Below are 18333 nucleotides of genomic sequence, written 5' to 3' on the forward strand. Positions count from 1 at the left end.
TTTTGGATTGTCGGAAGGCGACGCGTGTCTTTCTGGCCTACAAGAAGCAAGTCTTGGAGATTGTCATTTCAGCAAAGAGGAGATACGAGATCTTCTCTCTCTGTACGCCTTGCAACCAAGCTGTTGATGGATTAGAGACTGATTAGCTACAGTTTCTATGTAGCGTTTCATTCTCATCTTCCAATTATTGATACAAGGACCTCCGCACAGACAATCCAAGCATCGAGCCCGTTCCTTTTCTGGACTATGCTCTTCACCGCAAGTCGGCACCACAAAGAATATGTGTCCAAATCCAACGACCTGGCGTTGCCGTACTCGAATTTGCTCAATCAAACAATCCTTCGAACCCCTCACTCATTGAATACTATTCAGGGCATTTTGATTATGTGCACCTGGCCGCTACCAGTCATGCACCAGCCAGAAGATCCGAGCTTGATGTACAGCGCTATAGCGGTACACGCCTCGCATTACCTCGGCTTATCACGTTCTGCGGGATCTATCTCTCGCTCCATGGCTGTCGTTTCACAGAGTGACCGGGAGACGATGTGGAAAACTTGGCTTGGATGCTTCGTTATCAACACCTCGTGAGTTTTCCGATCCTATGCTGGAATAAAACTGACTTGATGTGCTAAGTTTATCTATCGCCCTTGGGAATCCCCCCTTAGTGAAGAGCGCTCTTGACCTTAGCACCATCGATTCCATCCTCCGCAAACAGCAAGTTCCACAAAGACTGGCCGTTGATACCCATATCCAACAATGTATGGCTAAATACCACGATTCGTTGGTTGGAGAAGTGGGAGTCTCGGTTCGAGAGACCCTCGTGCAGATGTGTGAACAAGACTTGAATACTCTCACGGATCGCTTTATCAATTATATTGACAATTACGCCGCTTTCAATTTCCATGTCGCAAAGCTACATCTGTATACGTTGGCATTGGTCAGAGAGAAACAGCAGTCGAAACAGTATGACCATCTTGAGCTCGGGAATCATAGTATGAGATGTCAACAACTCGGCATGGCAGCTGCTCATCGCGTTATCGACATTTACTGCGACGATCTAGAAGGAGCCGGGGCGAAAAGGTCGTCTGATAGCCGCCTCATCGATCCTCACCGGGCATTACCCAAGCAATTCTTTGTGGGCGTCTTGCTGGCAGCCTTCTTTCTTCTGAGATACTTCGTGCTCGATCCCGCCTCTGATGCTGAACAAATTGCTACGTCTCGAAACAAGGTGCTCATGTTGCATGCGAAGCTCCGTCAGTTTGCGTCGCACCAGCTCGCTGAGCCTGGTCGAGCAGCTACGGTGATAGAAGTTCTTTGTCGACACGGTGATGCGCAGAGGCTAGACCCAAGTGAAGACATTGAAGACCGTGGTGTGGCTTCTATCGTATGGAATGCACTCATTTCTGCAGCAGACATTCGCGGAAAGCGGAATCTACGGACGGAATGGCTGGAGAAAATCAACCCTTCTTCACCTGCCCTAAGATCTGACAATCAGTCCTTCAGGAGCCCCGATCTCAACATTCAAGAAAATCCCGATTTGGGATCCGTGGACCTCGAGTACCCACTACCTGACAGCATTTGGGACCAGTCATTTTTGCAGATGCTGGATTTCACCGCTTACGACTTCAATGACATCGGCGCATGATCTCAGGACCGTTTCCTAACTTCGACTTGATTGCGACTTTCAAAGAGCTGCCCTTTCACCAACTTTGAGAAGCCTTCGCACCTTTTCCGAAATATCTTCCGGGATGGTAACCTTAAAAAGCGGAATGTATTGCTGTGAGCCATGCACGTCAGTCTCGAAGAACCCACCGGAGGCCTTAGGTTGCGAGTTTTGCTTCCTGGGTATGGTCGCCTTGAATGCTCGAGCTTGGTCGAACCATCCACACCAAATGATTTCCTCAGGTTTCAAATGATACAGGCTTTCGATCAAGTTTTGGTTCAAAATCTCCGAGTCTTTAATAGTCCGGTATATTTCCTCAACGTCGAACATCACGTCAAAAGTGATCTCGAAAGGTCCCGCATTCTTGGAACGCAGGACACTGGCGACATCTCCTAAGACCAAGGGACCGGGAGGTACACCAAGAGTTTTGGTTGGCAATGAACGCTTCTCCTGGGTAGTTCGTCTGTCGCTATTCCGCTGAATTGACTTAACGGAACATCCTGCTGTTCCTTCTTTGGTGGCGACGTGGTTGATATTGCTTATATCCTGGGTCCGCCATCGAAACAACCCAGTTGGAGCAACGACATCTCCGCCAATCGAATCTTCATGGGCGTACTCCTCACCTGGTTCGAGGTCCATCAAATGATAGATGTTGAACTCTGCACATGGACCAAGCTCAACGGTCTTCGTGCCGCATATACCAAAGGCGAAGTTGCCGCTTGTGGCTTTTTGTCCCGGATATGGACCGTGCTGGGATTTCAGATATCAGCGCGAATAACTCCACGACCGTTTCCGACTTACTATCGTGGCAATGCGGGCAGTGTCGGCCAGAGCAGTCGCCAGAGCCTGAGTTCCCGCCATTGCCTCGCCTATCAAGAAGATTTCGCCTGGGGCTTCCGACAACTCGGGGGCAATGTCTTTGTGCTTTCCATCATATGTATGAAAGGCAAGGTGCCAAGATTCTTGAGTTCCATGCTGCTGTCGCACGTATCCCTTCACCCGGACTAGAAACTCGTCAATCTGGTTGATGAGGATGGCTGAATGTTGTCAGTCGGATGGGCACAGAAAGCACGGAGCGTACTCACGGTCTCTCAAGCTCCCAAAGTACATGCTCCGATAACCCAGGACCTGTGCCCCTTCAAGTTTAACCTGATAAGGCACTCCCTGCATGGCGGAAGTGTAAAAACGGTCTCCTCGCACCCGGACGGTGCGTCCATCTTCAAGTTCTTCATATATTGACTGGGCAACATCAAGATAGCCGCCTGGACCAAAGAGCAAATCTGGCCTGCTCTTCTCATACAGGGTGTGTGCAGCAACTGACATTGTTGTGCATATGCTCTGGGGATGGAGTGGGCAAATGTCAAACGTGCCATCTTGGTATATCGTTGCCATCGCACCAGCAGACTTCGGGCGCGCACATAGGCCGCCGCATTCCATGATCTTGCCCATATGCATAAAACCTCCGAGAATCTCGCTCGAACAGAGCTTTTCGGAGTCGCTAAATTTGCTTCGAAAACAGAACATGGAAAATGCCACGTATGGTGCTGGGTCGTACGCTCTACCACCGATAACCAGCCTGAAGCCTGGTGTTGCTTCCATTGCCTGCACAAAGGGTTCAGGTCCCATTTGTCCTAAGATTCTTACACAGTTGTCGATGTCTGACTGTGAGATTGGGGGTACTGCTGGCCCGCAGCCGGTGATGACTCCCTTGGCGAGTCTTTGCGACACGATCGGCTTGGGAATTCCAGCGAAGATTGCGATTGTCTTGAAGTCGTACGATCTATAGCTGCTTCAGCTCACATCTTTAACAAAGGAGAGATCCAGCTTACGAATTCTCAGGTGCTGCAATGATTTCTTCGCAAATCTCAACGATCACTTTCACATGTTCGTCGCTACCGTCGCCGCCTGCAGAACTGATCAAGACCGGAACCTGGAACCGGTGTGAGGAGCTCAATATCTTCTGAAGATCTCGTTTGTAATTCAATCTTGAAGTTGTCATGCTTCCCAATGCCAGGCAATTTGGTCCGCCATCGGTCGAGCCGGAATCGAGTATGATTGCTGTCGGAACGCATGTAGAAACGCAGCGTTCGAGAGCCTTGTCGACCTCGTCCTGGTCTAACCCATAGCCAAGGTTCCCAATGGGAGTTACAATGTTGCAAAGCCGCTGCACGGAGTTGTTCGAATAATCCAATGAACCCATGGCTTTTGGTGCGATTTGGACAGGGCCCGGCAGACGGGTATACCGAGAAGACAAGACGACGACAATTGTTGTGCTAAATACTTGGGATCAGGATATCCGCAGACCACGGCCGGCCCGGTTCAGGAGTCGAGAAGTTTGAACGGAGGACCATTTTGCCTGAAGACTCTTGCTTCGCCACAGCACGACAAGCTGTATGGGTCTCCCTTGTCCAGAAGGCGAATTTTGCGGCTGTCGGCCCTCTGGCGAGTTTCGCTTGAGACCCCGTCCGGCCTGAAGGTGTAAGTGCGCATTTCGGGCTTTAGGCCGGAGTTCGCACTTGCAACGAGTTAGATATGGCACTTTCTGGTTGGGTTCCCACCCGCTCTCCGCCCAACCTGGGGTATAGTCTGGGGCGAATGCTGACTAGGCTACGATGATCCGTCGTCCATTAGAACACTGTCGGCTGCACGTCAAGATGTTCTGCTCGTATCCAAATCCGATACAGTTGGCATGCGATCCAATATAAGCCGACTGCCAGACACCCATTTTTGCGGGCAAGACAACAACAACTTTTCATTCTTCTAGACGAAATTCTATTGCATTCGTTCCTGACGACTGTGAAACGCCATGGAAAAAGACATTTCCCTGGAGACAGTTGAGCGTGCCGAAGGCCAGATGGGACTTTCCACACCGTTGACCGAGGACGAGCGCCGATGCGAGCGAAAGCTGAAAATGAAACTGGACTTCATCATCCTTCCATTGCTGTCCACAGTCTACTTCTTTGCCCAAATGGTAAATATCTGCTTGAATTCCAAGGATGTCCGCTTGAGCTGACAACTTCAGGGCCGATCTGACGTGGGCAATGCTAAAATAGCTGGAATGGACAAAGAACTTCATCTCTCATCACAGCAATACTCAAACATTGCCAGTATATTCAACGTCGGATACTTGGTATTCCAGCTGCCGGGCACTTTATTGGTACGCAAGATAGGACCTCCTTATCAGGTATGCCTCTCACGGGTGACTACCTGCATGACGACTGACGAGGACACAGTTCGGCGGAGCTATGATGGCTTGGGGCATGGTAACTGCCTGCACCGTCGCCGTACACAGCTATGCGTCCCTTATGGTCATAAGGGTCTTCGTCGGTGTCTGTGAAGCCTTTGTGCAGGGCGCGGTCTTCTATCTCTCTTTCTGGTACCCCTACAACGAACTTGCCACTCGAGGTGCTATATTCTTCTCCACAGCGGCATTGGCAGGGGCATTCAACGGACTCATTGCCTATGGTGTAGAGACGGACCTTCAAGGCGCCAATGCCTGGAGCGCGTGGCGATGGCTGTTTCTCATCGAAGGAATTCTTCCGATTGGATGGGCCTTTGTAGTCGTGACTTTTCTCCCTCCGACCCCAGAGAAAGTGAGGTTCTTCTTCAGCGAAGAGGAGAAGCATCTGATCGTCAAGAGAAGCCGGATCGCTCACAACACCGGAGAATCGAAGATCAGGCCAAAGTTGATCTTAAACGTTCTTATTGATCCCAAATTCTGGATGTCCGTCTGCATCGAAAGTGCCACCCTCTTCTGCCTCCAATCTCTATCCAATTTTCTCCCTGCTATCCTATACGGATTTGGCTGGTCGACAATCAAATCTCAGTTAATGTCGGTTGTTGTTTATGCGTGCGCCTTTGTGGCTATCATTGTGAGTTCACCAGCCTTTTGAAAGATTTGCCTCCTTTCCCCGGGCCCTTTTGTCCTACGAAGTTATTTTTCAAATAACCTCAGTAGCAGTACAGGCTGATAAAGTTCCCAGTTCTCGGCTCGTGTATCAGACAAAACCAGTCGACGTGGCCTAATCATTATCGCCAATGCCACCGTCGCCACTCTAGGTTATATTCTCCTTCTCACGCTCAAACAACCGGCAGGCCGCTTCGCAGGCGCATGTATTGTCGCTATGGGCCTTTACCCTAACGTGGTCATCAATCTCACGTGGGCTGCCAGCACGAATATCGGCTACACCCATCGCGCCACTGCAACAGCACTTATCAACTCCATCGCTCAGGCTGTTGCCATCAGCGGCAATCAGGCGTACGTTGACCCACCATATTACCGTCGTGGCCATGCTGCCTCATTGGGGATGATCGGGTTCGAGATCGTGGTCGCCACGACGATGCTGTTCGTGTTGAAACATGAGAACGAGAAGAAGAAGAGGGAGCAACATTCCGAGAAGGCAGAAGAGGTGAGGAGGAAGCACACCATTGATGATGTTGGAAACAGGCACCCTGATTATTTCTTCACCTTGTGATTATCATGTCTCCAATGAAGGGGTGTTGGTGTGGTGCGATCTAAAGGGATATGGTTTTCTTGAAAGGATCAAAAGACTGACCCTGTCTTCATCCGCTAATTTCATATCATATATTTTCTGGCCGACCCCGTTAGCCCTCTCCAGGCTCCCTTGTCCCACAGATCCATTTTCATCACTCTATCGTGTGTTGTACTCAGCACATTTGTATCCTCGTAGGGTCACGCCGCCGCTTTTAACGCTCTTACAAGAACCTCGTCACGCATTCCCATTTCTCTCTTCCTGCTTTCAACCTCTCTACCCTTCTCTCATCTCCCGTCAACCTAATACACCCGTCGTACTTCCACCCGAACTTGGCTAAATCCTTAACTCTATCTTGCTAAGCGCCCTATTTTCGATTCCGCATCGATTCCCTACCGGGCTCCTCGGCTTGGTAAATCGACCGTGACTTAGGCTGAGTGAGGATGGGCAGACTAACAAGTAAACTATACGCTACCCTGCACACTGAACGACGCGTTTCTCGTCCCTGTTGCCCTTAGTGGCGGCATCATATCCCACAGTAAGTGCGATAAACGGTAAGTGGAAATGCATTTTGTAAACCAGGTTGGAATGCCTTTTGCACGGACATTGTCGTCCTAGAACTATGGAAAGCCCGGGACAGATTTGCTGGGATAGACGGAGTTTCTATATTACACCACCAGTCCCTTGGTAACTTCCTGTCGAAAAGGCAGGAGCAGTAAGCAAATGTAGTGGAACGAACGGAGGCGAAACTTGAGACTTTGAGAGAAGAGAAATGGAGAGATTACGACGCCGTTGAGGCTAGGGAGGAGTTACAAAGGAGAAGGCAATGGGGAAGCGTAAGGCTACCTCCTTGCTATATAGGTAGTCAGCTTGGCGCTTTTACCATTTTAGGTCGCTAAGGAAGCGATTTAGAGAACTAATAAGTTAGATAGAAGCATGGCCTAAATTGCTTTTATCCTCAGGAGCACAGAATGCCATCGCATGTATCCTTGGGCTCCGACCAGCCATTCTCTGTGCGCCATGGAGGGCAAGCTCTGGCTTACCGTCCAAATTCATGCTCTCTTTCAAAGTCTAAGATGAGTCTTTTCTCCTTTCTTGCAAGCTGAAATCACCATATAACTGCTCTCTGCTTACGTGCATCACCAGCAACAGTTCGGAAGACTAAATGATATGGGTCATCGATTCCCACTACCGTTGGATGTCCATGCGTCCATCTCGGTGGCTGTTCTGCGAGTAAATCCTCGAACCGGGAATGCTAAATGCGAGGCTAGGTACCTGGGTAAGGTCCTCACGAAGCTTGGTTGCGTACTCGTATCCATCGCCAAACTAAAGGTCTCCGACATCGGGGCGGACTCTGTGCTGGATGCTTTCGATCTCAAAGGTCCAATTGACAAAGGAATTCCTCACAAATTACAACCACATGGCTTCATCTGAGATAGACGTTGCTGTCATCGGCTTAGGTACGTGAGCTGTCGTTCCCATCGCCTACCAAATACTCATCCGCGTACGCCTCTCGATAGAAGCTTTTGGTCTTGTTGCCCTTAAGAACCTGAGAGAGGAAGGTTTTAATGCAACCGGGTTTGACAAGAATTTGTATGTGGGTGGTCTCAGGCAATTCACAGAGAAAGATCAAACATCCGTCCTAGAATGTGAGCAACCTTCTTTTTGGAGACAGAATGCTACAGTATGTGCTTACCGCCATCAAAGTCACAATTGTGAACATCTCAAAAGAGAGGGTAGGCTCTTCGCGCTCATGGCGGAAGAAATATTCCCGTCTACTCACTACCGGCAGGGCTGCTTCACGGATTTTCCGTTTCCAAAAGGAAAGCATAGGCGTTGTTACGATGGCTCCTCATCGCCGTCGAATGGGTTATCCATATCATGTCTCGCTGGGGGACTAATATGTCCTAGAAACAAAATCCCACGCCTCTGCGGCAGACGTGCAGAAGTACCTTTCCGATTATGCGGCTCATTATGAGCTTCTGCCGCACATCCAACTTGGTACGAACGTGTTGAATTTGGCCAGAGACGACCAAAATAAGAAATGGGCGTTGAATGTCGTCACTGCCCACAATGTGAACAGTCTTCTCCTCTTCGACAAAGTTGTGGTGGCCACTGGGACTAACCATAGGCCTGTCGTGCCATTTCTAAAAGGCCAAGAAATTTATAAAGGCCGCATTTTGCACTCTTGGGGATTCAAAAGGCGAGTTTCTTACTGCGGCAGTCCTATGGACGTATGTTGACTTGGGTCATCTAGACCTTCTGACTTCAAGGACAAGAGGGTGATGGTCATTGGTATAGGCAATTCTGCGGCGGACACTGCTACATCGCTGGTGGGGATTGCGAAGGAGATTTTTCTGTCTCACCGGCATGGCGCATATATAGTCCGTGCTTACGAAGCAGCTAAGCCTGATCATTAGAACTCACGTCGACTTAGGTACCTAGGTCACAGCCTAATGGACAGCCGCTCGATCACGGCCTCACATACCGGAAAATCAGGATGTCGCTAACGTTGCAGAGGCACCTCCCGCAACTATGGGAAGCCATGAGTAACAACATGCTAGCCAAGATCCAGAACGCATCAGTTAAGCTGAAGCCCGAGTGGCGTATCAATCCTGCACCTTCCTTCGTTCATAACGTACCGACGGTAACGGATACACTAATACCAGCGTTGGAGAAGGGACAGATCGAGTCTGTTGAAAACGCGGAGAAAATCATTGGCGAATTTGCTGTGCAACTGGCAGACGGCAAGGTCGTCGAACTCGATACCTTCATATGATGCTCTGGGTATCATGTCAACTATAGCGTCGTTGGCGACTTTGACCCGACTCTCGAGACATGCCACATGGACGTGTCAGAAGGGGCTTGTGAAGTGGTGCCCACCCCACCGATAAAAGACCCGACCTCCAAACCAAAGCAATTCGAACCAGCGATTCCTTCAGCTGCGTTCCAAATTTACGACCTCGCCACCAGGGCTATTGCACAACTGTGGAAGCCAGATGATTCTTCACCGTCGCTGCCCTCCCGTGGCGAAATGATCGCTTGGGTTAAGAACCGCCTCGCCTGGGCAAACACGATCCTGGCTCGAGGGAGCTTCAACACTCGTATGGTATACGCCCCTGACTGGAGTGATTGGCTTGATGAAACTTCAGGTTTCCGAGTGAATGAGCATTTGGGATACGGGCGCACAGGCTGGGCGTTCTGGTTGAACAATAGAGAATTTTGCAACTCCCTCATGGATGGGATATACAGCTCCCATGTCTATCGATTGTTTGACAGCCATGGCAAGCGGAAAGCATGGGCTGGCGCAAAAGAGGCGATCATCAGTGCTAATGAGGAGGCTGAACGACGACGCCAAGAGCGCGTACAGCGCACACAGAAGGATTAATGTGGACAATGAATCGCATTCGAGTACCGACTGAGATCTGTGAAGCGCAGCGAGTGTCAGGCTTGGTTGATATGCCGTCTCATCGACAGCGCAATTTACAAGAGGATGGCGTCGACAGGAAATTTTTCGTATCGTGGCACAGGCCAAATGCCTATATAAACAGGAAATAATAGGAAATAACAGGAAATAACTCGCTGAACGGATGGAGGGACAGACATCACGTAGACTAGACAAAGCCAATCAACCCACTTGACAGTTGCCCGTCTTACAAGATCCAACTAGCCATTGTCCGAAGCGCTCTTCGAAGAGGCTAATCAATTTCCTTGACCTTCTGATGGGATTCGTAAGTTTTGGCCTCTGCAATACAATCTTCCTCTATCTTGTTGGATAATAGCAGATGATGGTCCAGCATGGGAAATGGGAAGCAAGTCGTCCGAAAAGCGGCGGTCCTGATCTCCAAATGCGGCGGGAAACTTCCTGCCGAGGCTGCTTGAAATGTAGAGACGTGTCCTCTTTGCGCCGCCAGTCGAGCAGGGAAGCAGCATGTTTGTTGTCTCCAGACGAGTCTATTTAAATCGATCTCTTCTCCGGAGGCAGAAAAATATCTCGACAAGCGGAAAGGTTTCGCGCCTTGAGTCTCAAGCCTCGGCTTTTCGACCTGTGATTTACCTCCGATCCATTCACGGTACAGTTCTCCCCACACCTTTGACCACCCAGCACCCCTTTTCCAGCAGGAACAGCTAGGGAGACGCAACTATGCATACGACCTTCGCATTCCTGGTTAAGCAACCGCACCTTTCTACCCGAGAATTCATCACGTACTATGAAACCAAACACATTCCGATGATCAACCGTCTCGCCGGCCCAGAGAACCAGCCCTTAGTGTATAAGAGACGCTACACCCACCGCGACGACCCGGCGTTCGTGTTTGTGACGGCCAGCGTCGATGCAAGCGGTGCACCCGTGTCGACCACCACCGGGTCCCATGGTGACGACGGGGCGACGCCAGATGGATCGAAAGTGGAAGAGCATCCAGGAAATATCGACTTCGACGTGATGACTGAGATCGGCTTCGCGGACAAAGAAGGAAAGGCGAGATGGTTGGCGGCTTTGAACAAGGGCGAAAATGCTCAGTTGGTCAGGGAGGACGAGGCGAGGTTTCTTTGGAGGGAGCGCACGCGAGCTGTCGTCGTGGAGGAGTTTGTGAGTTTTGGATGAAGGCTCGGGCGCGCGTGGGAGTCGAGCTGCTGCTTTGGCGAGAATGGATGGGACCGTGAAGAATGCGGTGCGGACTAAAGAGAGTTAGCATAACTGCGGAGAATGTGTCAGCCTGAGGGAGTTGGATGGTCCTCGACGTGACAAATGTTGTGTGCCATATTTTGATAAATCGTCAGTGATGACTGGGACTATCGAGAGGTAACGAGGCTTTTGTTCAACGATACTTCTGAGAACTGTTTGTGTCGCCGTTACGAGGATGAAGGAGGACTTGCTGACGCGTGTTTGGCAAACTGCAAGAGCAAGACATATCACTCCACCACCATAGAGCCCTCGCTGATAATCATGACAAGATATATATAGCTCCTCACACCCTTTCCCAGGGCTTTCGCCGAGGTTCAAACTTGCTTATTCTCCTATCCAACGACATTTCCTTCTTAGGCAAATTGAATCCTTGGCGAGAATCCGACGACACAAATGGAAGAAAAGACGTGCTGGAGCGCCGTATGGGAAGGTGAGGGATGGGGTTTGATTCAGGTTGCAACAAGGGCGAGGGGGCCGCTTTTTGGATTGAACTGGCTGCCCGTCCACGAATCCGCTCGGAACCATCGATGATGAAAAGGCTCTGGATAAGGTCCATCGGTCATGTGGAGGCATTGTAACCGTGCCGGTTAAGAGCTGCACTACTTGCTATTCGTGGAAAGTCAGCCGCTTCTCCCCTGGATCTCTTGTGGCCCCAGCGTAAGGCCAATACGTCTACACCTCGATGCCTTGTGGCATCTTGGTTTTCTCGACTTGGTCGTTACAGAACAGCTCTGTCGAGAATGTATACGCGATTATCAAAAGTTGTTACTAAATACTTCTCCTTTCGAACCTTGTCGGATATCTCTTTGCCTGGTCGCCTCCAAAATGGGTCAGGTTCTAGATGATATCTATAAAGACCCTAAATGAATCCCAGATCTTGCAAAATATTTTTTTGCAGTCTTTTAAGTAAAGGGAGCTGCTCTCGGTTAACGTCCTGTCATTCTATGACCGTTTAGTAATTATATTGGCGCAGTTTCTATCATTTTGCCCATTTAGAAGCTACGTTGTCCGGAATTTGTATCCAATTTTTGGCGCTCTACTCACCAAAGAAATTTATTTATGTCTGGGCTTCTAAATACCTACAATGCTTTTTAAGCTTCATATGTCCCAGCTCCCTTAATTTCGTTGATTATACTTATATTCCGGTATGTAATTAGTGGTGGCGAGAAGTTCAGAATGGCTAGTTTGAGAAAGAGAGGTAAGGCCATGGTTGAGGCTCTTTGAAAGTCGTCTGAGCCTCGCGATACATGTTTATTTTAGTCATTGACTCGTTATGCGGTACGGACACATGAAACCACCTCGTTCAGAATGGGCACTTTGAGAAGTCCTCCTCCACGTTCGTATTCACCGTCTCTTGAAGTGCAAGAATAAACGAAGAACCGGAAATCTATCGCGTTGAAACGTCTGTGGTTCTTTGTACTGATGAAAATGAGCTCTATTAAATCACTGTCCCAAACTAGCTACCGCTAGGGTAGTTGGGGAGAAACGAGGCTTCTCTAGCTTTTCTCCATGTAGCAGGATGATATCATTATGGAGACTTTGTCTAACTTCGTTAGAATAGATATGTACAGCAAAAATGCCTTCCAATATGACTAATAAGACGAGAGTGTTTTCATAAAGAGAATGTTGTTTGAAGGCGTTGAAAGCAGCTCCCTGAGTGCGGTGCTCCGATGTGGCCAATCAGAGAAAAATCAACTTATTCCATTAACGGTTAAGGCTAAATTTGACACTGATATCATTGGCTGAGCTTAATCCGCTAGCCGAATACAGGCTCTCGAAGATGCAGTGCTGCTTGATTATGTACTGGAAGACAATTTTAAGTCTTGGAATTGTCTGTGATTGCGTTCGTTTGTTTCGGAGGGGATGGCGCGCTCAACATGTGGGAAAGCCACCAATCGCCCAGAAGAGTCGTCGCTGGCGGGGCTGTTAGTGCCCATAGCACCCAACTACTATGCGAGTCACGTGCCGCAGCCTGAACCATCCAATCGCCGCAATACAGCTCGATCTTCTAGCGGAACAGTAATACGACGGGTAGAAATCTTGGCCGATGGCCGGGGTTTCCAAAACGACCTGTTGGATAACAAGTCCGGCAATGAACCCAATCTTGTGGCTGACCAACGAAGACTTTCATGAATGGAGCGACAAGAACTTCTGGGTAATCGGCGTTGCTCGTGAAACCAGCCGCAAAGAATGAACCCCGATAATGACTGCGTCTCTCCCCTGTAACTTCGAGGCCACCAAACAGACCTGATGTGACAAGGTTTGTGCAGAGTACGACTCAGTTTTTATCGTCAAAGCTTGCCAAGCAAACCGCCCAGATTTAAGGTCGGTTGTTTTCCAGCCGAAGTAACCAGAATTCAAGCTTCACAATTTATTCCTTCATCGCCCATTTACCTGGCAGTTCCTGCATCCACATAGACGATGACTAAGGAAACCTTGGTGCTATCGCTTAAAAGCAGCGGACGTATGGCTTCATAAAACGGCTTGAAAAAGGGAACCTGCTCACTTTAAGCATACATATAAACGAAGCAAATCTCCTCAGTGGTTTTCAAGACAGCGGTGGACTAGGCAAGAGACAATGGCTTCGACAACAATAGTTCACTCATGGATACACCACGACAGCCAGGCAGATAGGAAAAGCCTATCGTCACAGAAAAGCCAGGTCTTTCGGCATGTTGCTGCACATCGAAAATGGGCGCGACACCAGCGGACGTGCAAGTTGCGGGCCTCAGCTCTTGACCTATACCACACGTTTCAAGTTCAAGGGAAGCAGAGTTCTCAGGTGGAAACTTATTTTACTGGTTCCTGCGACCCTTTTGACACGCTGGCTGTCCCTCACACCTCTCAGATCGACGAATTGCTTCAATTTGACCACAAACACCTATCACGAGCTTTTGGCGCCTCGAAAATTCCTCAGCATCGAGCTTCAACGTTTCTTCAAGATGAATTAGCTGCCTATGGGTTTCTAGCCCGCATTGCAACCATCAAGGCGCGATTCGATTCAAACCCAGAGGTCTTCAATTTTATTCTGAAGTTGAAGGCGAAGGCGATGCAGCAACTCCGCTTGAATCTCTCTCAGACGAATGTTGCTCGTCTTCCCCGGGCAGTTATTTCTCTTTTGTATGCAGAGACTTGGTGTCAGAATCTTGAAGCTGTGACAGTTCATGTGCGCCTGCTGGAGGTTATCAACAACCATTATGGATTGAAACCCGACGATCTTATCTGCATTCTCCACTCAGATATCCAGCGTGCTACATTAACACTAGGGAGCCCACTCTTCATGATGGACGACAAGACATGGGACATCTACGAGGCGGACTACGCACCATTGCCACAGTCCGAGGGTAACGACAGCAATGGCATCCAATGGCCTCAGCTTCGACTTCTGATCAACATGAGAAACGCTCTTATGGCGTTAGACGTCCTGCAAGCGTCTGAAATTTCAAAAGCTGTCCGACAGTCTGCTACCATCAAGTTCCTTCACATCATGAGGGTTCTTCTTGATCAATACAATACGAGCTCTGACAATATCGAGCAGTACATAGCTTTGGCTGCGCTCTATCGGCTGAGGCGAGAGGCGAATATGGAGAAAATACCGCTCGGCGCAATCAATGTTTATGATGCAGGGAAGCTGATTCTCTCTAGAATACGACAATTGCTTGGACTGGTGTCCGACGATCCTCCGAGTTTGCGTCTGTGGGTTTTATTTGTGGGGACGATGTCGGGTGACAATTGGTTCAAGCAGGAATTCCAAGGGCAAGTGAGTGGACTGGGACTCATGAATGCAGACGATATCAGGACATCCCTACATGTTATTGAGCATCGGGAACTACCGGATTCTCTTATAAATCCTCTACTTGAGGTCTCTGCAGGGTAGGAAGATAGGATGCAAAAGATTTCTGAGAAGGGCTAGATTGGAGCATAGCAAAGTATCCCAAATGGACTCTGTACATCCATGATCACTATGACTTGAGGTGTGAAATGTTCCGTGATCTTTTTGGACGAGCGAACCTCGCCTCTTTGGAGTTCTCAGGAGCAAGTTTGAATTCACTATTCCGGCAGGCACAAGGCTGTGGGCTCCACATATGCAGGAGACTTTTGTTTTACCAAGTCGAGACTAGCCGAACCCTAAAGGCGCATCAACTCATTCGCCCTAGCGCCTGCCTGAATCAACATCCCTGTTCATGAATTTAGCTTCCCATCTCACATTTCGGAGTCGATTGTTTCGCAAGAAACCACAGTCGCTTCCATTCAGGCTTCGGAGTGTAGGATAACGGTTGAAGGCATGTATCACCTGAGCATGCTACCTAGAGCATCCTGTTACAAATGCCCTCCAAATGACAGACCGCGAGACGACCCGGGTGACCGTTGTAGAAGGCCCTTCTCAAGACGAATGGACCTCTATCAAAGGCATATTCATTGAGCTTTACGTGCATCAAGGAAAGAAGCTATCCGAGATTCGGCAGCTGCTGGCAGATCAGTATGACTTCCATGCGACGTGAGTTGCTTCCCCTTTGATCGGATCAATTTGCCTCGGCTGAGAAGAATCGCGCGTGTAGTGAAAAGGCGTTCAAGAGACGGATAGCGATGTGGAGAGCATTCAAGAACTACAAATTCGCTGAGAAAGAGGCAGTTGTGGGTTTTATGACACAATCTACATATACGAATGACGCCATGCCTTTGTTCCAGCTGCACGGCAAACCGATTAAGTGGGATCGAATCAAGCGATTTAGCAGACCCCAGGGGCGAAAGCGAGTACGGGGAACGACCGGCATCCCACCGATAGGCGAGAAGATTCACCTTGATCTACGCCCGAGCAGCTTTCGGCCGACCATAAATATTGACGAGCGGATTCTTTTCTTGACCAAGTCGTATCTAGATTGGAATATTTCATTTTGGAGTCCACTAGGCTTCGCCAATCGGCAGCAAAGACAGGACTTCTCAAATCCCAACGATCAAAGTGGGGACAGCGTTTCACGAATATTCAACAAATGCTTCTATGACGCTATCCCGTTGCTTTTGACGAACAATACAGTGCAAGCATTCAAAGAAATCGACCTGGCATGCAGCCTTGCAACCCATTGTCTTCAGAAATCACCATATGAGATATTCCTACGACTTCTTCGACTGTACTCATACCCTCTCTGGGGTCGGTTCCCAGACGTCCGACGCCAAATCGTAAATTTCCTTCAAGCTCTGGCTTTCCGCACTCTTGCAGAAGGGCACGCCTTGAAGCCTTTGCTCAAAATATGGACGCAGGGAGGGATAGAAGCTAACGCCGGCCGGATCGCTTCCATTCTTCGTCTGTCCTCGGACAAATTTGGCCCTGCCAGTGGACTTGACGCCGAAGAATGGGCTTGGATCCAGGATGAGATCTGCTCTCTTAATTATCAAAGGCGGGAATTCTCTGACGCGCTCCGCATCGCCGAGAGACTTGCCGGTGATCCCAGCGTGCCTCGCGGCGTCCATATCACGTCCTTGCAAATGATTGCACGGCACCATCTCCTGCACGGCCAGATCGAGGCAGCCGAGCCTATCCTTCTCGAGACTCTGAAGATCTGCGACGGCTACGACCGTGAGGACGACAGGGCTCGATTGCTCCAGCAGACGTTTTCCGACATGGGATACATATACGACGCCAGACAAGACCGCGCTCAGAGCTCCCATTACTACCAGCAAGCGCTGAAGAAAGCGATCCAAGTGCAAAATACGGCGAATGTTGCATCAATACGTTGTCGCATGGACGCTATCGCGAGGCTGCATGAAGACCGCCAAGGAAGCCCGGCGGAGACGCAACAGGGCAATGCGAGTAGCTGGGCGCTTTGGGCCTTTTGTCGGCCATACTCTTGAGGATACCACAACCCAGGAGATGGTAAACTCTCCATCTTAATCCATATAGCTGCTGAGTGAAAAGAGGCTAATATCAGACCGACACCCTGGAACCCAAAAACTCTTGACTTCCAATACCCGCAACGACCCGATTAAGAGCCCGCAGGCCTCCTTCATAGATACGCGAAGACAAAAAAAACGCAGCCAGCCGTCCGCAGCGAGTAGTTAGTGACCACCGCCCCTTGAGCAAACGTCCTCGCCAACACGAAGCGTTCAACGAAGGCGGGCGGACAAGACTCACAAATAGCGAGCAGATTATGGAAGCAAGGAGAACGGAACATAAATGAAGGATAGATGATGAAAGATGGACAGAGGGAATGATTGGGAAACGGCACGTCACGGCAGACACTCGGACACCGAGGGGTTATTCTTTTGTGGTTTTGATTCTGGAATCTAAACGGTTCACGCAATGGGAAGCGAACACAATCCTGCCGTTCATGGATGACGATGAATTCAAGTAGATGCGGAAGAGGAGATCGACTAAGGAATTAGTTCAGTTCAACCATTCAATCAATCAGATCATCCACAAGGCACAAGTCCAGTTAAAGCAGGACAGCGAACCGAAGGGAAAAAAAGAAACAAAAAGTCCAAAGATATCAAAACGATGCAATTATTCGTCTCTTTCCTTCAAAATCTACCCTACAGTTCCTTAGAGAGCCTCACAATGCACATAATCAATGTTTTATGTGCCTCCCTCCCTTCCTCCCCTCGGTATTCTTCCAGATAAATATACAGCCTAGCGCCATCGCCATGCTCATGATTCTCTCCACCACCGGCGACGGAGAGGATCGTGTCGTTTCCCAAGACCACAGCAAAATTAGAACGAGAACCGTCAAGAGTTGCCCAATCGATTCGTAGACCGTGAGATATTCCGGGGCCGACGGAATACTGGCACCAGCATGAGGCCTTCCCCTGTTTCTTTTTGAGAGACACGGCTGAGACACCATCTCTGGAGAGAAAGCACCTGAACTGGAAAGGGTCAAACCGGCCCTCTCCGTCTGAAAGTTCTCGTCCCTTGTGTGATTTTTGGAGCACAGGGTTTCGCTGGCAGATCACGATTTTCAGCCTCCAACGTGACTTCTGTTCATGGGGTGTGGGCTCGTTTTCCCAGGTACAGACTCATCTCATAAGGGGTCCGAATATTCGGCACCACAGCAAATGGTTGCCTGTCCAGCGTGAGGAACCTGGCCACCACTCATTTCGCCAGTCTGACAAGCCGCCTAGTGCCACCATCGACTGGAAATCATCGCTGCCCTGGAAGGTCCAAGTGAAGTATTCCCGTTAACTCGTTCTTTGTCGCTCAATGGATTATTTCGGAAACAGCAAGAGACCACCCAAAGCCACAAGAGGAAGATTTTCTTCAGATCCAGGAGGCAGCAAAAAATCCACATAGGCTGGGCAGATATCTTGTATAGCCTTCCGAATCCTCTGCTGAACATAACGGTTGGCACTGGCACCACCACAAACAACGATCTCGTCCGCCTGAGATTTCTTCTTTTTAATTTTGAATATTTTGCAGCGGTAATAAGATTCTGCAGAGCTTGAATTGTTCTGGAAATGATGGTGTCTACTGACCGTCTGTAAAACTCTTCCTCGTTCTC

General features: G+C 49.4%; 8 protein-coding genes across 8 annotated transcripts; 7 read left to right on the plus strand and 1 right to left on the minus strand.

Moving 5' to 3' along the window:
- Positions 1-408: 408 nt before the first annotated feature.
- On the plus strand, positions 409-1645 carry Z519_06507 (uncharacterized protein; the record flags this gene model as incomplete). The annotated part of the gene is made up of 2 exons (XM_016764247.1): positions 409-584; positions 634-1645. The coding sequence occupies 2 exons, from the start codon at positions 409-411 to the stop codon at positions 1643-1645; spliced, it is 1188 nt and encodes a 395-aa protein (XP_016619329.1).
- A 39-nt stretch (positions 1646-1684) lies between these two features.
- Positions 1685-3863, minus strand: Z519_06508 (uncharacterized protein; the record flags this gene model as incomplete). The annotated part of the gene is made up of 4 exons (XM_016764248.1): positions 1685-2413; positions 2465-2700; positions 2749-3443; positions 3493-3863. The coding sequence occupies 4 exons, from the start codon at positions 3861-3863 to the stop codon at positions 1685-1687; spliced, it is 2031 nt and encodes a 676-aa protein (XP_016619330.1).
- A 606-nt stretch (positions 3864-4469) lies between these two features.
- Positions 4470-6138, plus strand: Z519_06509 (uncharacterized protein; the record flags this gene model as incomplete). The annotated part of the gene is made up of 4 exons (XM_016764249.1): positions 4470-4634; positions 4686-4847; positions 4897-5535; positions 5647-6138. 4 exons carry the CDS (start codon positions 4470-4472, stop codon positions 6136-6138), a joined length of 1458 nt encoding a protein of 485 aa, XP_016619331.1.
- A 1438-nt stretch (positions 6139-7576) lies between these two features.
- Positions 7577-8935, plus strand: Z519_06510 (uncharacterized protein; the record flags this gene model as incomplete). Its single annotated transcript, XM_016764250.1, has 7 exons — positions 7577-7616; positions 7677-7805; positions 7864-7892; positions 7949-7991; positions 8068-8363; positions 8430-8540; positions 8594-8935. 7 exons carry the CDS (start codon positions 7577-7579, stop codon positions 8933-8935), a joined length of 990 nt encoding a protein of 329 aa, XP_016619332.1.
- Positions 8936-9001: 66 nt separating this feature from the next.
- On the plus strand, positions 9002-9544 carry Z519_06511 (uncharacterized protein; the record flags this gene model as incomplete). The annotated part of the gene is made up of 1 exon (XM_016764251.1): positions 9002-9544. The coding sequence occupies one exon, from the start codon at positions 9002-9004 to the stop codon at positions 9542-9544; it is 543 nt and encodes a 180-aa protein (XP_016619333.1).
- A 756-nt stretch (positions 9545-10300) lies between these two features.
- Z519_06512 (uncharacterized protein) lies at positions 10301-10762 on the plus strand (the record flags this gene model as incomplete). Its single annotated transcript, XM_016764252.1, has 1 exon — positions 10301-10762. The coding sequence occupies one exon, from the start codon at positions 10301-10303 to the stop codon at positions 10760-10762; it is 462 nt and encodes a 153-aa protein (XP_016619334.1).
- Positions 10763-13421: 2659 nt separating this feature from the next.
- On the plus strand, positions 13422-14720 carry Z519_06513 (uncharacterized protein; the record flags this gene model as incomplete). The annotated part of the gene is made up of 1 exon (XM_016764253.1): positions 13422-14720. The coding sequence occupies one exon, from the start codon at positions 13422-13424 to the stop codon at positions 14718-14720; it is 1299 nt and encodes a 432-aa protein (XP_016619335.1).
- A 460-nt stretch (positions 14721-15180) lies between these two features.
- On the plus strand, positions 15181-16693 carry Z519_06514 (uncharacterized protein; the record flags this gene model as incomplete). Its single annotated transcript, XM_016764254.1, has 2 exons — positions 15181-15341; positions 15403-16693. 2 exons carry the CDS (start codon positions 15181-15183, stop codon positions 16691-16693), a joined length of 1452 nt encoding a protein of 483 aa, XP_016619336.1.
- Between the last annotated feature and the right edge of the window lie 1640 nt (positions 16694-18333).

Source organism: Cladophialophora bantiana, assembly GCF_000835475.1.
Source record: "Cladophialophora bantiana CBS 173.52 unplaced genomic scaffold supercont1.9, whole genome shotgun sequence".
NCBI classification, from domain to species: domain Eukaryota; kingdom Fungi; phylum Ascomycota; class Eurotiomycetes; order Chaetothyriales; family Herpotrichiellaceae; genus Cladophialophora; species Cladophialophora bantiana.